Raw genomic sequence first — 22,588 nt, forward strand, 5'->3', positions numbered from 1 at the left:
GATGTGATTAGCAGAGAATGCAGGTAACTGAGAACCTGCCCAAACACTTATTGTTGTTGCAATATTTATGCCAGCCATTATTAGGGATAAATAATAGCTACAAAGAGAACGTGATTCCACTAGGTAGACCCTTTAAAACTGTCACTGATGTTCTTATTAAATGGTGAAAATTATTTCTTTTTTACCGTTTAAAAAAAAATCTTTTCTAGATGCTTACATGACTAATTAATTTAAATATTACCAGAAAAAATAGTTTCTATTTCATTTCAGGAGCAAGTATCATGAACAAACACACTTGACAGAGGAATTTAATATTATATTACACAGGCGGAGTAAAATAGAACTTAAGGTCTGAGACTCTTATGCTGTGAGATATTGCACCAAAATCCAACTGGGAAGAAAGAATAATTTCACTTATCTCTAGCAATGATTTTTTAAGGAGTTCAAATAAAAGTTTGTTTGTTCTGATGAGATTCACTAAGTAGGCGTTATTTGATTTTTCAGATTCCCCTGTCTGCTAGAAGAGCAATGGGCTGAACTTGCAGTTGACTGCCTTAGATGCTAAAGACAATAAAAGTGAACTCACTGCATATTTGCCAAAGCTTTCACCTTTCATTTAACTTCCAAATGCCATCCAGTTATATGAAACCTCTAAAAAGCTTTCTTAAGGTAGAGCAAACAGGGGATTTCTTAAAGATTTTTAAAAATATTTTTAATTATTTATAATCATTCTTATTTAAAATACAGTAACTTGAACTTACGAAAAGACCCAGCACCGTTTAATAATAAAAAGAACCATCTGCTTCTTATGCCTGTCCCTATAAATATTTTGTTACCAGATGACAGTGGAAAACATGAAAAGCTAATGACTGACTGACAAGTAGACTATTTAGATATTGAAATGAAAATCTAATGAAGAGCAACATCACTAATCACATGTTATCATTTTGGGAAGCTTCACATAATGATTTTCCAGTGACTCAGAAACACATCCACCCTTGTCACCAGACAGTGCAATACATTAGCAGCAAAGGGAGATTTGTGGTACCGAGCACAGTCTCTTATAATTGCAATACTTACAGTGTCAAATATCAAAGAGCAAGTAATAAAAACTATATTCATTTTCCAGTTTGAGGCGTGATCTTACTAACTTACTAACTTACTCAAGCACATACCCAAATATCTAGAAGACTGATTTCTAAGGCATGAAATACAAGAACAATTGATTCTAAAAAATTAGAGGCAGGAGGGGGAAAGCAATTAAGCTTTCAGTAATCATTTGTTATTGTGGAAAGGTCTGCTTTAAAGTGTTAAATCTACTAAGAGAGGCATTTGAGTTGCAGTCTCCACTGCACAAAGACAGAACATGCATAACAAGCTTCCTAGACTTGTATGTAGTCACCCACTGCAGAATTCTGCTTTCAAATTTCACATCTTTAGCCTAACCCCATTAAATCCTGTGACATCACACAAGTACAACACAAAACTGCCTTTTGTGATGATTTTTAAGTATTCCCAGTCTTCTTTTTCTCAGAGGAGCCTGCCATCAGCTTGTAAATGCCATATCTGTACTAACAGAAAGAGAGGGCGAAGTGTGCCCGTGATCTTACCTCATACTCAAAGTCCTCTGTTCTATCTGCATCAGCAGGCAGGCTGGAAAGATACTCATTACCTTCATAAAATTCATGCTCCACGGGGTGAAGAGAATGGCAGCTATATGGAACAAAGCAGTACAATAACAGTAGATGAGACATTATGGGGTTTTTAAATTGAAGGGTGATAAGCCCACCTCATCCCCCCACCCCACTGGCAACCCAGCCTTACTTCACAGTTTTCTTATCTCAGGAGTGCTACTCTGAATGGTCTGACAGCCTAAAAGGAACAGCACCAAAAAGCGGCACAGGCTGTTTTCTTTGCAAAAGCTCACACTTTGGCTGAGTTCATTTTGCTGGGTTCACCTTTAGGCAGCTTTACACAGGATGATTTCTTAAAAGAGTCTGGTTTGCATCAAACTGCTTCACTGTGACATTTTTGGATTCCTTACACTCATAAAGATATGTAACTCCAGATTCAGATGCTGTGTCATGGCTGAGGGCAACTCACTAATTATCTGGTCATAGTCTCAAACAATCTACAGGCCATAACACGCTCACAAACTTTCAAGAATTTGTGTAAAATAACTGGCATTATCCTCTTGTGTTTAAGCAACTGCAACTGCACAGTTTCAAATGTCAGCAAACTGTAGTTAAATGGGCTTGAAATACAAAGAATGAAGTCTTTACAATATCTTTAGACCCAAGGCTGGATCTCAGCCATGCAGTGTCCAGTGTGGACCTATCTTAGCAGAGGCTGAAAACTCTTCCCCATGCTGAGGGCATGGGAACTTCAATCACAGTAGCCCACAGTTTAGAAATAGCCAGTAAAAACTCAGAAATATATGTATCCTGTTCTTTGCTGTGAAGCAGTCAGTAGTAACCCCAATTAATCTAACCTAGAACTTCTAAAAATATACCTCCATCATAGTCAAAAGTGGATTAGTATCAATTCTGCAGACACACACAACACACCAGCAGATCATTAAAAAAGCGCTAGGGCTGCTATAGTTTTGCAGGCTACAAAGGGTCTTGTAGGGTCACCCACTACATGATTGTAGAGGTGGAGTCAAAAGAGGAAGAACCCTACACCCTATTTATGTATAAGCACCACCTGCTGGTGTTTGCAACCAATTCAGTTCCAATGAGAGATAATTTAATTAATATATTTTGACATGTGACAGATGAAATGGTACTTTTGATCCCAATATTTTTGGAATTGTTTTGCTTTTGATAAGGGGACCTTTATATTAAATCACTTGTTTCCTTCATTTTTTTTTGAAAAAATTTGGCAGAACTGAAAATAAGAGAAGCTCTTTTTAGGTCTGAAGAAGTCTTTTTGGTACTTTGGAACACAGAAGTGTTTTTCTTCACTAGGGCTTAGCTTTGGATGAACAGACACACAGACACAAAGAAACATGGCTGATATTCTTTCCTGTAGCTCTAATCTACAAGCAGAGTTTAGGAAAGCTGTTGCTGAAGCCTGAATGAGATAGTGGTTATCAACAACATTTATTATTTATTTGAAGTGTTCCTGAGACTTTTTCAGGAGAAGGCTAGAAGACCAGCACTGCAATGCCTCAATCCCACAGCTAAACTGCAGGAAAAGATAAAGCATACCTATCTGAAAGTAGAAAAGGGCAGATATCAGGAACTGGTGGCGTGGAGGGCCTTAGCTTGGCCAGAGCCATAATATGCTCAAAGGTGATGTCAGTCTGAGTGCTGGCATCCATAAGCTGGACATCCTGAGAGCTGCTGTGGGCTTTGGTGGCTGGGGCTCGTCGTAGAACCTGAACCACAATGGGCTCCTTGGCATTGCGGAAAGCTTCCACTGCTTCTTCGTGAGTGGCCTTGGACAGGTCCTTCCCATTGACCTGGAGAAAAAGAGGAAAATACAGCAAAGGTGAGAGAAAAGGCAGCAGAAAAACATGGGTATAAAATACAGGGGAATTATTTGTGCAGTACATGAAGCCACTTGAGGACACTGATGAGCATATTTTGGTATCCACACAGGATGGAATATATAGCTGGGAGGAGAAATAAGTTCTTTAATCTTTGCCAGAAATTATAAATGGTTTGAACTCTTCCATAACTGTCCCACCCAATGGAATTCAAACACAGCAAAGAAACAACATTTAGAAAGTAATTTAAAATTATTTTTATTATCCTGTTTTATTAGCTTTGTAAAACACAGCTAAAATAGGAGAGGTGTCTTAATTTTGTATTTCAGCATTTTCTGTGGCGTGCAACTGTTTTAAGGATTTCTGGCATAGCACAGTTATTAATGCAGATGTCAATAAACATGTCTCTGATGTCTAAAAAGAAACAAGGCCAATTTTCAATGTTTTGTCACTTATCTGCCATGGCTGTTATACAACCATTAAGACTAAAGATAGGAAGATTTGACTAGCACAGTCAGCTGCTCTTTCAAGGAAAGAGAACTAACTCAATAAATAATTTGCTATGAACAGACAAATAATCAACCAGAGAAAATTACATTGCAAATGCAGCATAGCTTGGCAGAACTAAAAGACTGTGCCAAGGTTTCTCTCTGCTACAGGCAGAGCAGCAAATTCCTCCTGATCTAGATGAGACCTTAGGGTATGACAAATGTAACTGTAAGGTTTGATTATGCTAAATTTATACAAATTCAGGTGTTTGGGGCAAGATTTGCAAGCATCAGCCCTCTACAAATGTGAAGGCTAATTGGTCAATGGCAGTCAATAGCTAAGCCCTTGAACACAGGGCTGTGCAACATCCTTACACAGAAAATACTATTCCACCGTTTCCAGAGCAGGGGGACCACTGATGACTGCCACACAGGAACTAACTGTTGTGAGCTGCTGTGGAAATGGGATGATCCTGTGCTGGGGGAGAGAGGTAGGGTTTTCTAGTAAGAAATGTGACTATCAGAAGGTACCCAAACCTGATTAAAATTTATACTCCTGGGAAAACTTCTACACAGCCAGCAAATCAGAAGTAGGATTCTGCTGCAAGGTCATGCTCAAATTATCTTTTTTTTTATAGACAATGAGTCATAAAACTTCATAAAACTTAATGAACTAAGCCTAAACCCTCCTCAGAAATGGGACAGACCCCATAGATTACCTTTCCCCAATGTTTGCAAATAGTGGTTGAAATGAAAATTTCTTTGCCACATCACACCTTCATTCAAGAAATTCTTGGAAATTTCTTGTCAAAAAGGACAAAAGCAAACAGGAACAATGTCAGCAAACTCAAAAGGGCCTCAGTAACTCAGCAGCCTTCAGTAATATTTTTAAGCAACCTGTGCGTGGCTTATGCAATATTTATGTGCATGGCTAGGATACTGCTGACCATTAATTTCATGTATATATCAACTCAATACATTTCCAGAATATGTGCACAAATACAAGGAAGCATCATTTTCCCTTTGACTTAACTTCCAAAGAATCAGCACTTTCATGTCCATGTCACTCACAAGGACATGCAAAATAGCCACACTGTGATGTAGCCACCAGTGTGAAGATCAGTTATCTTTCTATCTAGCCCTGATGCTGTATGCTGTGATGAGAAGCCTGCAAATTTTGAACACATTTCTATACATATAAAATATCAAAGCTCCTTATGTCGAATGCCTGGGACACCCAAAAGTACCACACCACTGCAGCCTAGACTGTGACCAGGTAATTCAAAAGGCAGCTAGGTTGGTCACCTAAGCTCAATGTGTATTTTGGTCTGTCTGATAACCAAAGGAAAAATATTAAGATTTGATGTTATAATTTTATCATTTATACTATCATCCATAAACTTATAACCTAATTATAAACTAATTTGCATGGAAAAATATTAGTTTCTAAGAGGATAAATATCAGTATCTAAGAGGAAGAGTCAGAGAAGTCAAAGAACAAATTAAGTTATAAGAAAACCAAAGAAATTTCCCCAAGGAGAGAGCTTCTGCCAACCCTCTCTGATAACACAAGTCACACTGCCCGGGTGTTCAGACTAATGGAGGCAATTAGAGATAAAGCTTCAAGCCTGGGTCTTCTAGCCACTCTTCCAGTCTCTGCTTCATTCTTGTTTCTAACTCAGATCCTATCAAGGACACAATTTTTCAGTGTCTGTGATTTTTATAACAAGAGTGTCCTGCAGGCTGAGGAACTCTCATTCCTAAGGCCCTAAGAATAGAAAAATTACTTTCCTGACTCCCCAGTCCCTTCTGATACTTTTTACGCTTCAGATAACTTTATGGTGTTTCTCCTAAAAGTAAATGCTTGGGAATAAATACCACATAGCAATGTATCAATTTTTTCCCTCTATTCAAGTATAAAACACACAATCCTTCTGTATCCCAGCTGAACCACGTGGATTTTGGCACAAGATATCATTTTATCACAGATCCACATCAACAAATCGAAAAGATGTTTGGATAGCATACAAAAACCTTTCTTTCTTTTTTTTTTTTTTTTTGAAAACCAGAAGCTCTGTCTATTTACATCAGTCAATGCTTAACACTTATTCTGAGGAAATAGACATAAATTCACAGTAATGCCTTTACATTTGCATTTACATGCAAATTTTATTTCTAAAGAATAATAATATTTTGAAATCACGTGAATATGGAAAATCAAAAAAGATACACATATTCATTTATCCTGGGAACCTATGGCTGACCTCTTTTTTCATTTAAATGTCTACTTAATTTGATGACTTTAAACACTTCTCTCCTTTATTTGGTTTCTTATGAAATACAAGCACACTGGACCCCACACTTGTTTAAATTGTCACTTGAAGTTGATCAACACACTTTGTCGATCTCCATAAAGGTCACCTAATTTACAAATGCCTCCTTTCTCAGAAGAAAATCTATAGCTGAATTACTCTATGCTGGCAGCTATCCTGCCCACTTGGGGCTGAGAAGAGAGAATTTTTTAAAAAACCTAAAGCCAGTACTAGAGATGGGGGTGGAAGCACTCTTCATGCAGATTCTTTAAGGATTTTCTTTCTCTGCCTTATACCCCCTACTTAACACTCACATATAGTTATCCTGGGAGCCAAAGGCAGCTGAGCACTTATTTATAGCAAGCCATTTACAGGTTCTTAGTGGATGATTAAATAAATTCCTTGCCTCTGAAAGGTTACTTTCAGTGGAATCCAGGGTACTATTTTAAGTGGATAGAAAAATCAGTCACTTTTAACAGTCAACACAAAGACAAGGGAATACATTTGTTGTAGCAGATGGGCTAATTAATCCACAAGCAAGTTGTGAATGTTAAGTAAAGAATATATCTTTTTCTTATGTAAACCATCCTCCTGCCCTCTTTGATTAAGCTTTTGTTTAATGAAAGCTCTCTCCCCCTGTTCCTGGCTATTGGACACACTGCAAAGTCTGGGCCACTTGTCAAAATCTCCCCCAGAGTGACTGGTGGCCACTGCCTGGATCTCTGCCATCCCCCTTGGATTCTTGCTCTAAGCCCAGCCACATGCAAAACTTCATCACCATCAGAAAATAAACAAGGAAATGGGCTTTGTCTTTCATGCAAACATCAACTGACATTGGCCAACTGCCACTTTTAATGCCAGCACCAGTGTACACAGGCTTATTCCCACACACAGAGAGATGGGCAACAGAGAAGTAAGGACAGGACTAAATAGCAAAACAGTGACTATAAAATATGTAGACAAATGGTTGTTAAGTTATCTTCATAGTATGAGTGCTAAAGAAAAGGTGAAGAAAAATCAGTCCTTCAGTGAAGATTGCTTCCAGGATTTTAGTGCCTGTGACTGAAAATTTAAACTGCCTTGTCTGTCTTCTAACACTTTTCTGCTCTTGACCATTTAATACTAGACAGAATTTTTGAAATGAAAGATCCAAAAAACTTTAATGTTTCCTGCGGTCTTTACTTTTTCCATATTAAAAGAAAAAGGAAAACAGCAGAAAAAAGGAACAAAAGGGAAAATGTATGCATAGCCAAGCAAATGCAACCATCACAAAAGGTGTTGTATTAGCAGCTCATGAGATAACCTCCTATCCTCAGCAAATATCTGGCATATGCAAGCTTAAATTTAAGATCAGCTCTGCTGAAGTCAAATCCTTTGAGACGCTTCATTTATTCAGTAAAGGCAATGGGAAGAATAACTGAAGTGTTCTGCAAGAGCAGAGATGTCTAGACACACAGCTTTCCCAGCTAAATGACAGAGATGCTGTCTGACATGATGATGGAGTTCACACAAGGCTCACTGTCCTAGGAGATTTCAACACCCATGCAGAAGATGCCCCTGACCTGACAGGTGCTAAATCTGCTCTCATCACATCAGTCTCTTCACCTTCAATCTCTCACCCTAAATACACCCAAGCTACCATTCCCTGGCTGCATCCTTGGACAGCAGACTGGCACAAAGATCAAACACTGTCCTAAAGTTAGACCACTCCTTCTTTAGGACAGGAATTTGAGCTCTTCTTAACTGCAGGCAACAGGGAAAAAAAGGACTAAAAACATACCAGCTTCCTTGCAGATTTACAGCTTTTGGCATACAGAAACTCTAGAAAACTTCCACTGCTGAAGGCCAGCAGCTGTGAGGCTCCCCGGGCAGGACAGGTTGGCAGTGCACTTGTGAGCTCCCAGTGACATACATGCTGGAGAGGACACTGTGAGTCTTCTGCTAACACACACGTGATAGTTCTTCTACAGAAAGGCCATTTGACACACTGACATTTAGGTTACAGTTTAGTACTAAGCTGCATTTCTTCAGCAAGGTAATCTGAAAGATAGCAAATTCAGCCATCATCCAATACCACTATCTAGGTCAGGGTTCATGCAAGTTCAGTAAAGGGACAACTTTTATTATGCTGGTTAATGACATTTCCTCTTCCTTGGCCAGATGAGTTAAGTGATTCTTGTTCCAATTTGATCCTTTGCTGCCCTGACTGTGAAATCTTGTCATCGTTCCCAAAAGCTACACAAGCTGCTGAACAGGCAGGCTCTGGCTGCTTCCCTCCAGCTGAACCACAGGCTTATAACAAGAATTACATCTCTATTACCTGTAGAGATTAGGTTTGTGCTATTTGATAGCTGGTTTGTGTAGTTGGTTCTACAATACTGGATAGGCCCAGGCAACATCCAGTACTCCAGCCTTCTGTGCATCTCTGTGTGTAACCATCACACAGCCTCTATTTCCCAGTAATTAGCAGAAATGTACTATGGCTGAAAAGCCTATGGGTAAGCCTTTATCTGAGCAAAACAAAATAAAAGTTACAAAAACTAGGAAAACATGAAGATATATCTATTTCCACTCTGTAAAATTTCTTCTCAGAGGGAGACGACCCTGTGATTTCTTGGCAATTTTGATCATTTAAACAGCAGTTATCAGGAAAAAAAGCACAGTCCTTCCAACTAACCTCAAGATGATGCTTCATTTTGTCAGAGTTTTTCACCAAGATCAGTGCATTTGTGGGCAGGTCTGACAGCTAGAACTGCTCTCTATAAAGGACAGGACATAGTTTGGAAAGACCCCAGCAAAGATCTGGACACTGCCTGGAAGTATTGCCTAACAAGTTGTCTTAGGGAATTCAGAAGACTTTTAAACTGGAATGGAAAAAATGTCCCAGGCAGATGTACCAAGAATGGACAAATAGGTCTCATCACATCTGCAGTTAAAACAGCAAACTAGTGAGCAAGGTAACTAATACCTTGTGCTTGTGAAAGTTTGGTTCTCCAACAAATAGAAACTCAGTATCTTTTTTCTTCATGATTTTGCCTTCTCTACCCAATCACCTCTAAATAAAACAAAACCACTGCTAGAAGCATGTCACAACATTTTGTGTGCAGAATCATGCTTTATGCTTTGAAAACAGCATTCAAGTCTGTTGTAAGTAAAGTAGTCACTGAAGAGCCCCCCCCAACTCTGGGGGAGGTTTAGGGTTTTAAATCACAAAGGCATTGCCTAACTGCCTAACTACATTTACGGTATTGAGTATAGGAAATGGATTGTGTTTTAGATGAGTGGCTGTAGCCTGCTTCTAGCTGGCTGGGTGAGGTATAGTAGTCATTCATTACAAATGCTTGCAAACATCTTAATCTCCTTCATGCTGTAAGGGAGATTTCTATCCCTGAAGACTATAGCTCTGGGTCCTCACCTTGGCACATCTCTTAAAGATCACTTGGATGCTACAATTCACCATCTCCAGGATAACTATCACTGCCCCAACAAGTTTCAAATCATCACTTAGCAGCTTTAATTTGTAGCCAAAATGCAAATTTAATATTTACACTTCATAACATGAGGCTTGGCAGTGTTTGTAACTGGAGAATATTTCCTCCAAATCATCACTGCGTTTTAGAGCAATGCACGTCACAAAGATCCAATGCTGATGTCCAACAATATTAGGACAGCTCAGAAAGTTCAGCTCACAAAGTACAAGAGCTCAGAAAAGATTTACTTAAGTTTTGAAAGAGAGAACACACTATTACCTGCAATTCTCCCGGTTTGTGTTATCTGCATTTGTCTTGTGAGTGAAATGAAATCACCAAAATAAATTCAAGAATTACTGCATTAATTTCAGAGTGAGCTGCCTGGAGACAACTGCTGGTAGATAGGTATTTGTGATGAGCTGCTGTTATCTTTTTCCAACTCCTTCATTCTGCCCAGCAGACTGTGACTAGTTTCAATCATCTTTATTGCATGCTCTTCCAGCTTAATTCCCAGCCTCATTCCTCCTTCCCTTGCTGTGCTTCCTCTGCTCTCTCTTAGGCTGCTAGCTCTTCTCACTCTTTTTTCTTTCAGTGCAGGCCCTTCTTTACTCCCTAGGACTCTCACGCCTCCTGATTCCAGAACTTTCCACCCTTCCTTTCCTGAACTCCCCTCTACAGAGACCTCCCACTGCCCTCTCACTGAACCTGTCCCCTCCCCACAGGATGGGATGCTGGCACTTGTCATGCTCCCAGGGTGACAGCTGGAGAGCTGAACACACGAGGTCTGCTTCACCAGCTCCTCCTGGTACCAGCACCAATGCTCAGCTAACCCAGATGGTAATGTTGCATGGCTGGGGTATGTTTACTATGCAAATTGCTTTTAATATTGACAAACAGTTTTTCTGATGATATTAAGATTCTGCCTGAGGGCAATAAAGACTAAACTAGCTGTGGCATGCATAAAATACGTTGTGTTACTTCTTGATAGAATTAGAACATCATTTATTACATTAATCATTGCAAACTTTTTCTGTTTGGGGATAGGGCATTAAATAAACCTCTCAAGAGATCTATCACATACAGTAATCCTTTGATGATGGAGGAAAATACAATCAAAGACCAGTGTGTGTGCTCAGAACAAACACTTTTTATCTCTAAGCCTTTGCACTGAATGCTATGGTCTCTTGTGAACTTCATGGTGTCTCTGCTTCACCATGCTCACTCTTCAATTTATCTTACAGGGTATGTACTTTTCTCAGAGAAGAGGCTCTTCAAAAGGTAATTGCATTAAAGGTTTAGGAGATCAAATTAATGACATTCTTTAATCATCTGCAGTTCCCAAATAATAACGGAAGAGGCTGAATGGCAGATTTTAGGACTCTAAATAATGTATAGTCACTTTTTTTCCTTTTAGGGAATCATACTCTACATTTTGCTAACAGAAAAGTTTCTCTTTCACTTCTTAAAAAAAAACAACCACCCTTCCATGAACTCAGTCAGGGCTGGCATCGCCACATGAATGTTACACTTATCACTGTCACAACAATTCATGCACGTACAGACGACTGACACTCCTGGTCTCCTCTGAACCGAGTAGTTTAAAAAGATAGATGGCTGCCTTCTGGCTAATTGTGGGAGTTCTTTCATTACTATAAAAAGACTTATTATATCTCAAGTGACTTTATAAGCAGTGAATAATGAGACTCAAAGTCTTCAGAAAGGAGTCCACTGATCAAATGCTGGGATAACTTATGGGCAGAGTGACCTTTTCCTCAGTAAGATACTTCAAACTGCTGCTGTTGGCCCATATTAAAATTCCCCACTTAATGCATGCAGTTAAGCCCTAGGCAGACTTTATTTTCTCTAATTTTTAAATTCAATTTAAGGTAGCACAGCAAGACCTCTATCTCTCCCAGTGTGGAGGACTAACTCCTGGCTGCTGCAGCTGTGCAGGAGCAGGACAGATGGCTGTGGAAGTGCAGGCAGCAGGGTCTCACTGCCCTGATTCTGACAGCACTGGAGCCTGCATCCCATGTGCCACAGCACTCCTCACCCCAGCAAGGGAGCTCTTTTCTGCCAGCATGTCCACTGGGCTGGCTCCTAGGACCTGCACAGAGAGCAGCCACAGCATCTCCTCCTGCTAATCTGTAAGCTGGGCTTGGCCTGGCCAGGAGGGAGCCCCGTGTGCCAGCACTGCACAGCAAAACTGCAGAGACATTAAACCCAACTGCAGAGCACTGAGCCAGGCCTGAGCTCTGCCTGATACCCTGCTCAGGTCCTGGGCTCTGCCACACATCCAGCACAACCCAGTGACCTGCTGGGCAGCCACACAAAAAGTGCTAAGGTTAGGGTGATCCCTAAATGCTCCTCTGCTTGCTTTTCTAATGAATGCACAACACACTGGCTCTGCTTTAATATTAATTTCTTACTGTACATTTGTTTAAATTTTATATTGAAGAAATTAGAAAAGGTTTCTCTTATTTGGAAGCAAAAGTTGGAGAGTCTCATTATTATTCCATTCTTCTCTCATGCTGCCTTTAAATTAATTTGATACTGTTGTTCTCCATTGATTTTCATGGCTTTACTCCAGAATAAGCATACTGGCTTTTTTTTTGTTTTTTTGGCATAATAGTACTTTCAAAAATTCATTCCACTGTTTTACAGGACTAAATATTTAAAAAATACTTTAAACAAGCTCACACATATTTAGATTTCCTCAGTCATATGGGCTAACAAAACAACAGATACATTAACTTCATCATGCCTCTGGAACATGGCAACTTCCTAGATCTCTTTTTCAAATTCACAGGAGCCACTCATTTGATAAAACAATGCAAGTAATGGGACCTTACCTTCTATTCAAAAGTTCATCAGATGCTTTTGTACCATAAAGTTCCCTGTAGCTTTTAGGAAGGCTTACCAACATTTTTTTTATTAAACATCAAGAAAGCAGCTGTAAAATTGTAGCTACACACAATAAACACAAAAGAAACTACGGTAGAGGCATATAAAAGGAATTTGATGAAACATAATTGTGAGTGTTTCTTCCCCTTTGTTTCTCTCTCTCCTACTTTGATCCTCTTTTAAAGACTATTTATTCATGTAGGATTACTTCAGTTTAGGATTACTGAGTGATGGCTTGCTGTGCTGACACAGAAATATTTTAAGTTATTTCTTTCTAAAGTTTATTTGTCACATTCCTTCTTAGCAGAAAAAAATATAAAGGATGTGAATATTAGTACCAGCTTAATTCTATCTTATTTAGACAGCACTATGACTGTGTACACATCTTCTGTACTAAGAGCTGCAGCTTCTTTCTGGCTAAAAATCAATTACAGCTGCTATTTCTGTCCCTGTGTTTCCAACTCTATTCTTCCTTCTAGAGTCTTTCTCCTTCCTCTCTCCTCATCTCTGCCTTCCTTCCCCACTTCCTTCCTGTGTTTTATTCCTGTTGCCTCTTTGGCTTTCTTCCCATATCCTTCACTTGCTCCTTTATCTTAGATTTTGGTCTCTGCAGTGTTAGAAGCAGCAACTCCTGTATGGCTTTAGTATTTAACATCTGCAAAGGGAATCTTTCCCTGAATGAAGGCTACAGGAAGTCCCTTCATACAGGCTTTAGGAGAGAATGAAGTAGCTGACTCATTTCTCCAGTGGACTCTCAAAAAATCAGCAAAGAGCAATTTCTGAGGAAGTTCATGCAATGCTCATCAGTTTTCTTTTCCCAGGCAATTCCAGGTGTATTGCAAGGCTCTCCAAGGCATGTCAAGGCTGTTAAGGCTCAAATGGCTTAAAAATACAGCACTGAGCTTATGCACTGCTGGTAGCCAAGGCTGTGCTGTCTTCTGGTCACAGAATACCCTGCACCATTGCCTTGCAATACCACAAATATCACTGAAATACAAGCAGATTTTGAAAAATCTCCTGTGTTAACTCTTTAGGAAAAAACCTGGCATTTGGCTACATGTGGGCAGTTCTTGCTGCTTTCAATTGTCATGCACTGACATCAGATGGTGAAGTTTAGCATACAGAGCAGAAAATACCTTTAATTATCAGGAACAGAGTAATTCTTTCTGCTCAGAGAAACAGAATTTTACTCTAAATGAAACAAAATTGTCTGACAGGCTTTTGATTATCTTAAAAATGGCATGAACAACTTAATTAAAACACTGAAAATAATATTGCAATCTACTATATTTACATATTTGGGAAAAAAATGCCCAGGCAAGGATTGTCTCTTTGGTTGTATAGTATCAAGCACCACAGAGCCACAAAGTAAGTAGGGTCTTCTAGATATTGCTGTAGTAAAAATAATGATTACAGATCTGTGCTGAGAATTTAGACAATGAATTATAAGGGGACATGAATTAAAATAGACATGCTTTAAAATAAAGTTTATGGCCTAGACAATGAAATACTTTAATCATGGCACACTGGGGGATAGCAAGACAAGGGCAATGTAATCTTTGTTTTGTCTCAGGAAGAAAGTCCTTTTAAAAATGAGATTTTCTTTTTGCAATTTATATGACATTTCATAACATAGAAAGATAGATACCACTGAAAGAAGAAATAAGGCCCCTTATTTTTTACATTATATATCAGAAAAGAAGTGTTAGGTGAACATGAATTCCTGATGTCAATATACAGAGGATTATTTAATAAAGGGAGTCATAAATTGTGTATGTGCTTATAATAAAATTATTAAGAGTATATTATCTAGAAATGCTTTTAATCAGTTATAAAAATAGCACAGTTTTTGTAAAAACAAAGTTCCTGAACAAAGACATTTCACCAAAATCAACAACACTGAAATGCTTCTCAGCTGAACTTTTTCACTAAATACCACAGGTTTTAAGATGTCGTATTTGTCATCTTACCATGACCCCAGTATTGAAGCTTTGTTTATACTAACTTTGACAACTTTCTCCAGCAAGAGGCAAGAAACTGTGGTAAAATATAAGAGATCTATGTGGTGCACTCGTATAGACTAGGAGAGGAGTGGCTGATGAGCAGCTGAAGGGGATCTGGGCATGCAGGCTCAGTGTGTCAGCACTGTGCCAAGAGGGCAAACCCATCCTGGGGTGCATCAAGCACAGCATCACCAGCCTGTTAAGGGAAGTGGTTATCCTGCAGCATTCAGAGCTGGTGGGGCCTCACCTGGGCTGCCTGTGTGCAGATCAGGGACCCAGCATTTGAAAAGGATGTAAAGGTACTTGCATGTGTTGCAGGATAGCAACAAAGCTGGTGAAAGAGCTGGATGAAGTGTTCTGTGGGAAGCACACTATTACTCTGTGTTTGTCTAGTTTGGAGAAAAGGAGGATGAGAGCCAATTTCACTGCTCTCTCCAGCTTCCTGAGAAGGGGAAGTGGAGAGGGCAGTGTTGATCTCCCTCATATGCAGCCACAGGACACATGGCAATAGTGCAAAGCTGCAGCACGGGAGGTTTCCTTTCTGAGGTGGTGTTCAGCCACGGGAACAGGCTCTCTAAAGAGGTATCCCATGCCCCACGCCTGTCCTCATTTAGGAGGACTTTGAACAATGCCCTTAACAACATGCTTAAATTTTTGGTCAGCCCTGAAGTGGTCAGGACTAGATGATCATAATAGGGCCCTTCCAACTGCAAATACTTTATTATATTCTAGTCTATTCTCACAGAGACAAAAGCATGATGTTGCAACATCACAGCTTGTAAAGTTTTTGTTTGTTCTTTAAATAGGAGGCAGGCAGGGAGCAGCATAAGCTCGAAACTGGATTGATAAATTGTAGTGAAGTGCAAATTTCAACCAAGTCCTGTGTGTTCTAACTGCTCAGAGGTACTTGGATTTAAAGGCTTCTTCTTGGCTTATTTGTTGAAAAGGTTGTTTTAGAATGGCTGTTGAAGAAAAGTGTATTTTGTCCCTCAAATTTAAAGTCAAGTGGGCTCCTATTTTAAATCCACATCATGTAGGACTTGAGAGTAGCTTTCTTGTTACTGCTGATAGATATTTTCTTTAAGAAAGCCATATTCCTTTAAACCTTTATGGTAAGCTGGCTTTACAAGCTAGTAAAGTAAAATGTCATAGCATAAAGTTACTGGTGAAAAGAATTGCATCTGAAAAGCAGAGACTTCCAATAAATTGAGAAATGTCTGAAGCCAGCTCAAAATGGCAGGGCAAAATTTAAACAAACCTTCCCCACCCAAGGAGAGGCAGACAGGCATAAATCATTCCCAGCAATCAATTCTGCTATTTGCATTCACCCTGACACTTGTTGGGCTCGGTTGCTGATGTGGAACCATGGCAGAAAGGCCAGGCCACCGGGGAAATTTGGCCAGCCTCCACATCTGAAAGTGAACCATCCCACTGCATGGCTCCAACCCTTCTATTGCTTTTCTTTGTTCCAAGCATAAACTTTTTTGTCCACTGTGTTTCAGGTCTGCCATGATAAAAAAAATTCTTTGATTACTATTCATATAAGAGATGGGAAATACTGGAATGGTAAGGTTGCTTTTCAGGCAGACAGTTTAAAAATAAACCTGCCAAGTTAATATTCATTATTCTGTTTCTCACTGTGGCTACTTTGCAGTTAATTATTGATATTGTTTGACAACAAAGAAAACATCTGAGAAAAGGGACTGCAGGTTTCTAATTTGTGAAAATTCTGTGCAAATTCAATATTTACATACATTGGAGACAAATCTGCTTTTAATGGGGATTCTCAGAGATTTTTGTGGGTAAGAATTTGCATACTGATGTTGAGTGCCTTCATTAATATCAAACAGAAATATCATCATACTCTGAGTTGTCAGTGTGTAAAGGCTCACCAAAACACAATTAAGGTAGCCAGTGCTCACAGATATTCAGAGCATGTGGTTTTTTCCCTCTCCTACCCCCTTCAAACCCTAATCTTAGAAAAATCCAGAAACTGTGAAGTCAGGTACGCAGCCATGCAATTCTAATCTCCAGCTTCCCCCTGTTGATGTCACAGTCAGTGGAAACAAGCTGCAGGCCAGCCATCACATCCTGTACATCACACAGCCCTCCTGAGCAAGAGAGGGATTACTGGGAGCAGATTGTGACTCTGTGATCTCAGAGAGGGCGATGCCTTCCCACGCGAGATCAGCAGCCAAGGTGCACAGGTACCAAAAGCCACTGGTATCCTCATTTCACCCTGAATTATTTGGGTAGGAGGAGGCACAGGGTCCCCCAAGGCCTGTCAGCAGGAGATGCATGTGGTCCATGGGGCAAGCCAAGAGCCACTGTGCACAACAGGCTGACTCAAAAGGTGCTTTTGGAGCTGCCATCAAAGCCTTGCAGTTAAGCAGAGGTCTCCCCAGTAGGTCTACGCTTCTATTCCAGAGCCAGGACAGTCAGCCAGACTTAAATCAATTAATAGAACACAAGACTTTCCCTTAAAAAATGAGGAAAGTATGGATAGAGAGCAGTAGCAGCTGCATATTGACACACTAGCTTAACAAATAAGATATTTGCCTAGAAACTGGAAAAGCTGAACTGAGCATAACTGTATGAAATCACACCTTTCACTCTGCAAGGCTACCTTTCCATTAGGTTACTGGACATTTTGAATGAAAGAAATTACACACTGCTTTCTGAAGCTTTAATTTAAAGTAATAAAATATAATCTAGCCTCCTATCAAATAGGGCTGAGCTTAAGGAGTTAAGTATGCAGTTAGATGAAGGTTACTCTTCTGAAATGAAGAATACACCATCCCAGTCAAATGGGTACAACAGCTATGTTTTGAAATCTCCCAGTAGTGGAACAAATGGGAGAAATAACAGGTCTCTTTCTTCTCATTATTGCACTCTGGTTATTGTACTTTCATAAAACATGACTCATTATGGCATGTCTCTTCTCCACCTTCTTGCCTCATCATTTAGCCTTCTCCCCTCCTCCCCTCCTTTTTACCCCCAGGGCTCCCAGGTAAACCTCCCAGACCTGCTGAATCCATCTGTATTTTAAAAGACATTAAGCATGCCATTAGGAATTGGCAGGTGAAGTTTGCTGATATTTCTGAAAATGTCACTAAGTAAAACTATTAAATAAGATCACTAAAAAGGACAAACTCTTCTGGGATTCCAGCAGTAACCTCTCCTCAGCCTTTCACTTTCCTTTTTAGCACTACGTGTAGATATACCTCCAGAGTCAACTCCAGATCCTCCTTAGGCCCACTTATCTAAATGCTTCTGTTCCAATTCAGATAGTATTTTCCTTTATAGTATCAGATCAGATATTTTTGTTTATCTGAAGTCTGGATAAAGAGGACCTACCATGTACTCTTTGTCAAGATAAGGCATTTACTAATCAAAAAGACTATCAGGTTAGCCTGGCTTTGCAACCATCCACCCCTGCTTAGTCTGTGATTCATTATACTGCACTTACCCTTTGCCTTCCCTAAGTGTAATCATCCTTTCCTTCAAATTGCACTTTAACACCTTCATCCTGTGTATTCTGAACCTAAAGACTGGCAAATCCCATAATGATCCTAAGCATAGGTACACCAATTTTATTCCATGAACTCCTCCATGCTAAACTATATTAACAAATCTCCTATTTGTTCTGATTATGGCTTCTCTCAACACCTGAGAGTCTCTTGCCTCATAGTTTTGCCAGTACAACTACTTCTGGAGGTTGTCCTAAAAATTGAATCACTGAATGATCCTGCTTTGAAAATAATTTTTATTAAAATGTTAGGGTTATTCACCCTACAGACAATTGCCTTCTCCCTCCATGTTACCCAGGTTCCCCTCAAATCCCCTCTCCTACCCCTCCACTCTTCAGGTTCTTTTCCAACCCACTCAAAACCTGTGCAATTTACTAAATTACATAACCTCAGTTTTTGATGTCTCTAAAAAGCAAAAAAAAAAAACCCAAAAAACCCCGATATGAAAATAAAATTAGTGAAAGAGAGGAAGAGACCCATTCAAAATGCTGAAAAATTATAAAGATTTATGATTATGGTATTTGTTAATCCAGGGAGAACACCTATATTAATAGATAGTAATATTTAGGGTGTTGTAAACCTATTTCCCAGGATGAGGTTTGATTTATAGTCTTGGACAGAAATTATTCTTCCCATGTCTTACAAAAGCAGAAAAAAAGCTTTCACTCAGCATGGTTTCAAGTTACACAAGTACAACACAGCAGAGACTCTGCTGCCTCTTGATGCCTTCTGTGTTGGCGTAAGTTAGCTCAAAGATGGCTTTATTTTTTACTGCAGTATTTTACAGGCTGTTAATCCAGAAAGAGGATTATTGCCTTTGGGTATTTTGTGAAAAAATAAAATAGAAATCAACCGAGGTATTTCATTTATTATAGCTGTTGCTGTGCATGGGCAATCATTTATTTTTCTCCCATAATATATTAGGCTTCTCTGCACTAGAACTTCCTGAAGCAGCTTCACTAACATAGTTCACTCTAAGCCCCTTAGCGCCTGTCTTGTCAATTATCTGTGAATTTAGAAAGACTTACACAAAAGATCATAATAAGCTGGGTTTGAGAGAGACTGCAAAGGTGTAAGGTACTGAATACTGAAGCTTAGAACAGCTATGGTGGAGGTAGGTATTGTGCCAGGTCTTGCACTCAGACAATAAATGCTTTTTCATTTAAAAGTTATGTTAAAAAAAAAAAAAAAGGTGGAAGCAGAGCTGTGAATTGGACGGGGCAGAACTGGAAATGTCCAAGTTCTGCCTTTATCACTGGCATAGCCCTGTCATCTTGGCACAGTAACTTAACCTTACTGAACTGTATTTTAATACTTCACTATATTTTAACTTTTTCCCTGCCTGCTGTTATGCTGAAGATAGTTGACTTCTACTCTGACTTCAGTAATAAACTGTTGATTTTTTAAAAAATATAGAACACAATTATTTTTCCATATTTGCAGGCAACTATCCCCAAACAGGATGCATGCTTGTTGCACTACACCTCAGAAATGCTGTGTGGCCTATGTGGCTGAGTTCATGTTTGCAAAGTCCTTCTGAACTTCAAAAAAGTGCACATTCACAAAGCAAATTGTAATAAGGACAGATGTTGAAATATGATAACAGCTGCAGCAACAGCACAAAGCACAACCAGGCAAAAGTCATGACTGATATCTGACCCTCATTCATATATCTCCAAATCTCACCAATGTTTAAGACTGGTACCAAGAGGGGAATCACAGCACAGTGTTAGGAGAAATAGGACAGTTCCTGTGCCAGCATATCTGCATTTGTAATCTATTTGACAGCTGAAGGACTCAGTTTAAGGTGTGCATATTAGCTGGCAGACACAGATGTAAATGACTTGCAGGTACAGCTCCTGGAAAATATGCTGACTGCAAAGAACAGCTCCCACTGTGAGCACTTTGCCTGGCTCCATCCAGCTCCACCTCTGGCACATTCCTTTGGCAGCAGGCTGGCACCACCACCAGATCTGCCCTCAGGTTCCTGACTCAGCTTCAGGAGCACCCTGGATACAGGCACAGTTAACCACAAAACTGGGGTCTCTGTGTACAGCTGGGTCAGGACACTGCTGCGCTGGTTTGCTTTTAACTTGTCACATGTAGCATATGCCCATTTGTGCCCGGAGTCTGTCCTTTGTCACATGGCATGAGAGAGGCTTTTAAACCACCATTCACAGGATGTTTGATTCCTTCAGATATTCCCTTCTGTGTCAAAATACTTAAAGTGGGGAAATTCTCAGGAGAAATTTAAAAAAACTAGAATGTATGTAGTTGTATACACTGATTAGCCCCCTGGAAAAAACACGTAAAACAAGGCTTGTGAATGCAAAATTAATCTTAATTAAAAAAAAAAAAAAGTTAGAGGTGTATTTGATAGGAGTCCAGAGTATTGTTGCCTGAAGTAGAATGATATGTATAGACCAAAATGTGCAAAACTGGAACACTGTTTTTGTCAATTACAAATTAAGCTAATGTACCATTAAGAGCTAGAGGCTCATATACATTAAAATCATGAGGTTAGGACACAGACTCTGCTATGACAAACTAACAGAGCTCATATGATAGGGATGATCCAGGATCCAGCTAGGACCTTGAAAGGCAACTTGCTGCTTCTCCTGTGGCATATTTAGGATGAGCCTTCTGAATACTAATATTACTCCAAGCCAAGATGCTCTTTCATTTTTGTGAAAAGAACTAACAATAGGCAAAAAGAACAAAAAGATAAGAGGCCTAATGAGAGGTTAGGCACTACTTCAGGAGACAATATATATCATTTTGTTATGATGTACAGCTCTTCCCTAAGTCAGATCTTGTATTACTAACCTGTAACAACTTCTTAGAGAGCCACAGAGAGCCACTTTGCTGTTCTCAGGATGAGAAGGAAAAAAGAGGGTATAAAGACAGAAAAGAAGTTTATATCCCAGAATCGTAAACTCAACTTCAGTCAGAGAACATGGAGATTATCTTTACACTGATTCTCTCCACCTTCAGCTACAAAACAAAAGTTTCCTTTTATGCTGACTTCGCCTACCTTTGCCTACCAGTCCTCCTTTCTTTAACTCATCACTGCTGTGACATAGAGGGTCTGTGACCCCCATGCATGACCAAGCAAATGCACGGAACTGCCAAAAATCACATGCATTTATACTTCTAAAGACAAATTGTCCCCTCCAAGCAATGTTTCACTAGCTACAAACTAACCCCTCAAAGATTTTTGCTGAGAATTTTTCAGCAGGAATGAGAAAGAGGGTTTTCAACAATACTGATGCAGACAGAAAAACAAACCCTGTAGATTTTTGTAGGAGCTCTTTGCTTTCTCAATCCCATTGGAAAACTCAGCCCTAACTATCTTCATAAATCATGAAAGAAAACATAGCCCCAAGCCACCTCCTAGCCACACAACAGTCAGTTCAACAAAGCAGGAGTGGGATGCAAACTGCCAGACAGCACAGAGAGATTCCCAAACTTTTGAGGACAGCCAACAAGAGCCTGTACCTCTAGAAACAAAGACAAGCTGCACACTGAAAAACAAACACCTCAATCTCTAAGTCTCTGCTGCTGCTTTTTTACCATGTGTGGTTGCTCTACTGTTTTCCACATTTGCTTCATCAAAACAATTATCTATCATCTGCAGCCTTTTGAAATTATTTTTGCAAAGATAAAACAATTATGTCAAGGACTAGTAAAAGCTCTTCACTGTTCCATAGCTGCACATATTACCTTGTATTTCAGATGATTTTATGTACATTTAATCACTACAGATTAATTAGATGGCAGACAGCAACCAGCAAAACTGAAGAGCTAACTTCAGTTTAAGTACAGGCAGCTAACTTGTGGCTTTTTAGAACAATTTTAATTAGAAGCTCTAGAAAAACCATCCAGCTGAAAATATTGGGAGCTTTGGGATGAGTTTAGCATAGCTAGTATTTTATATTTAATCAAAGCAGCCTTTGGGTGTAATAAAAATCTATTTTCCTCTGGTAATAAATATAGTAATTCTGTGAAACAGAATACATAATTTGCAAAATTTCATATGTACGGAAGAACCACGCAGAAAAGAGATCACTGCAATCCCAACCTTCAGAGATCAGGTTTTTTCCTTTAAAATATTTAAGACTATTTTGAGATCAGCTTTAAATATTATGCCATAACAGCAATTTCTGAATAAAATGACCCAAAGTGCCTTGGATTCCTCCAGAAGAGGAAAAATAATCTAAAGTGACAGTAAGTTTGAATGAGGCTGACTTTTCAGTGATCCATGGAGAGAATGCAAGAAATGCCCCAGGGGCTCAGACCAGCCACCTCCATCCATGCTGCTTGCTTCCAGCCATGGCAGTGGCAAATGCTGTCCAGAGTGAGCACCAGGCCAGCTACTTTTGGCAATC

At 39.5% G+C, this 22,588-nt stretch overlaps 1 protein-coding gene across 2 annotated transcripts in view; it reads right to left on the bottom strand.

Moving 5' to 3' along the window:
• PDZRN4 (PDZ domain containing ring finger 4) overlaps positions 1-22,588 on the bottom strand; it is a 226,566-nt gene that overhangs the window by 36,342 nt on the left and 167,636 nt on the right. For both annotated transcript variants that reach the window (XM_079304158.1, XM_079304157.1), the window contains exons 4-5: positions 3,213-3,466; positions 1,611-1,713 (exon numbers count right to left, since the gene is read on the bottom strand). In XM_079304158.1, the coding sequence (XP_079160284.1) occupies positions 1,611-1,713; positions 3,213-3,466 (357 nt within the window). The remainder of the gene's footprint in view (positions 1-1,610; positions 1,714-3,212; positions 3,467-22,588) is intronic.

The sequence above is a fragment of the Erithacus rubecula genome, assembly GCF_903797595.1.
Source record: "Erithacus rubecula genome assembly, chromosome: 4".
NCBI lineage: Eukaryota > Metazoa > Chordata > Aves > Passeriformes > Muscicapidae > Erithacus > Erithacus rubecula.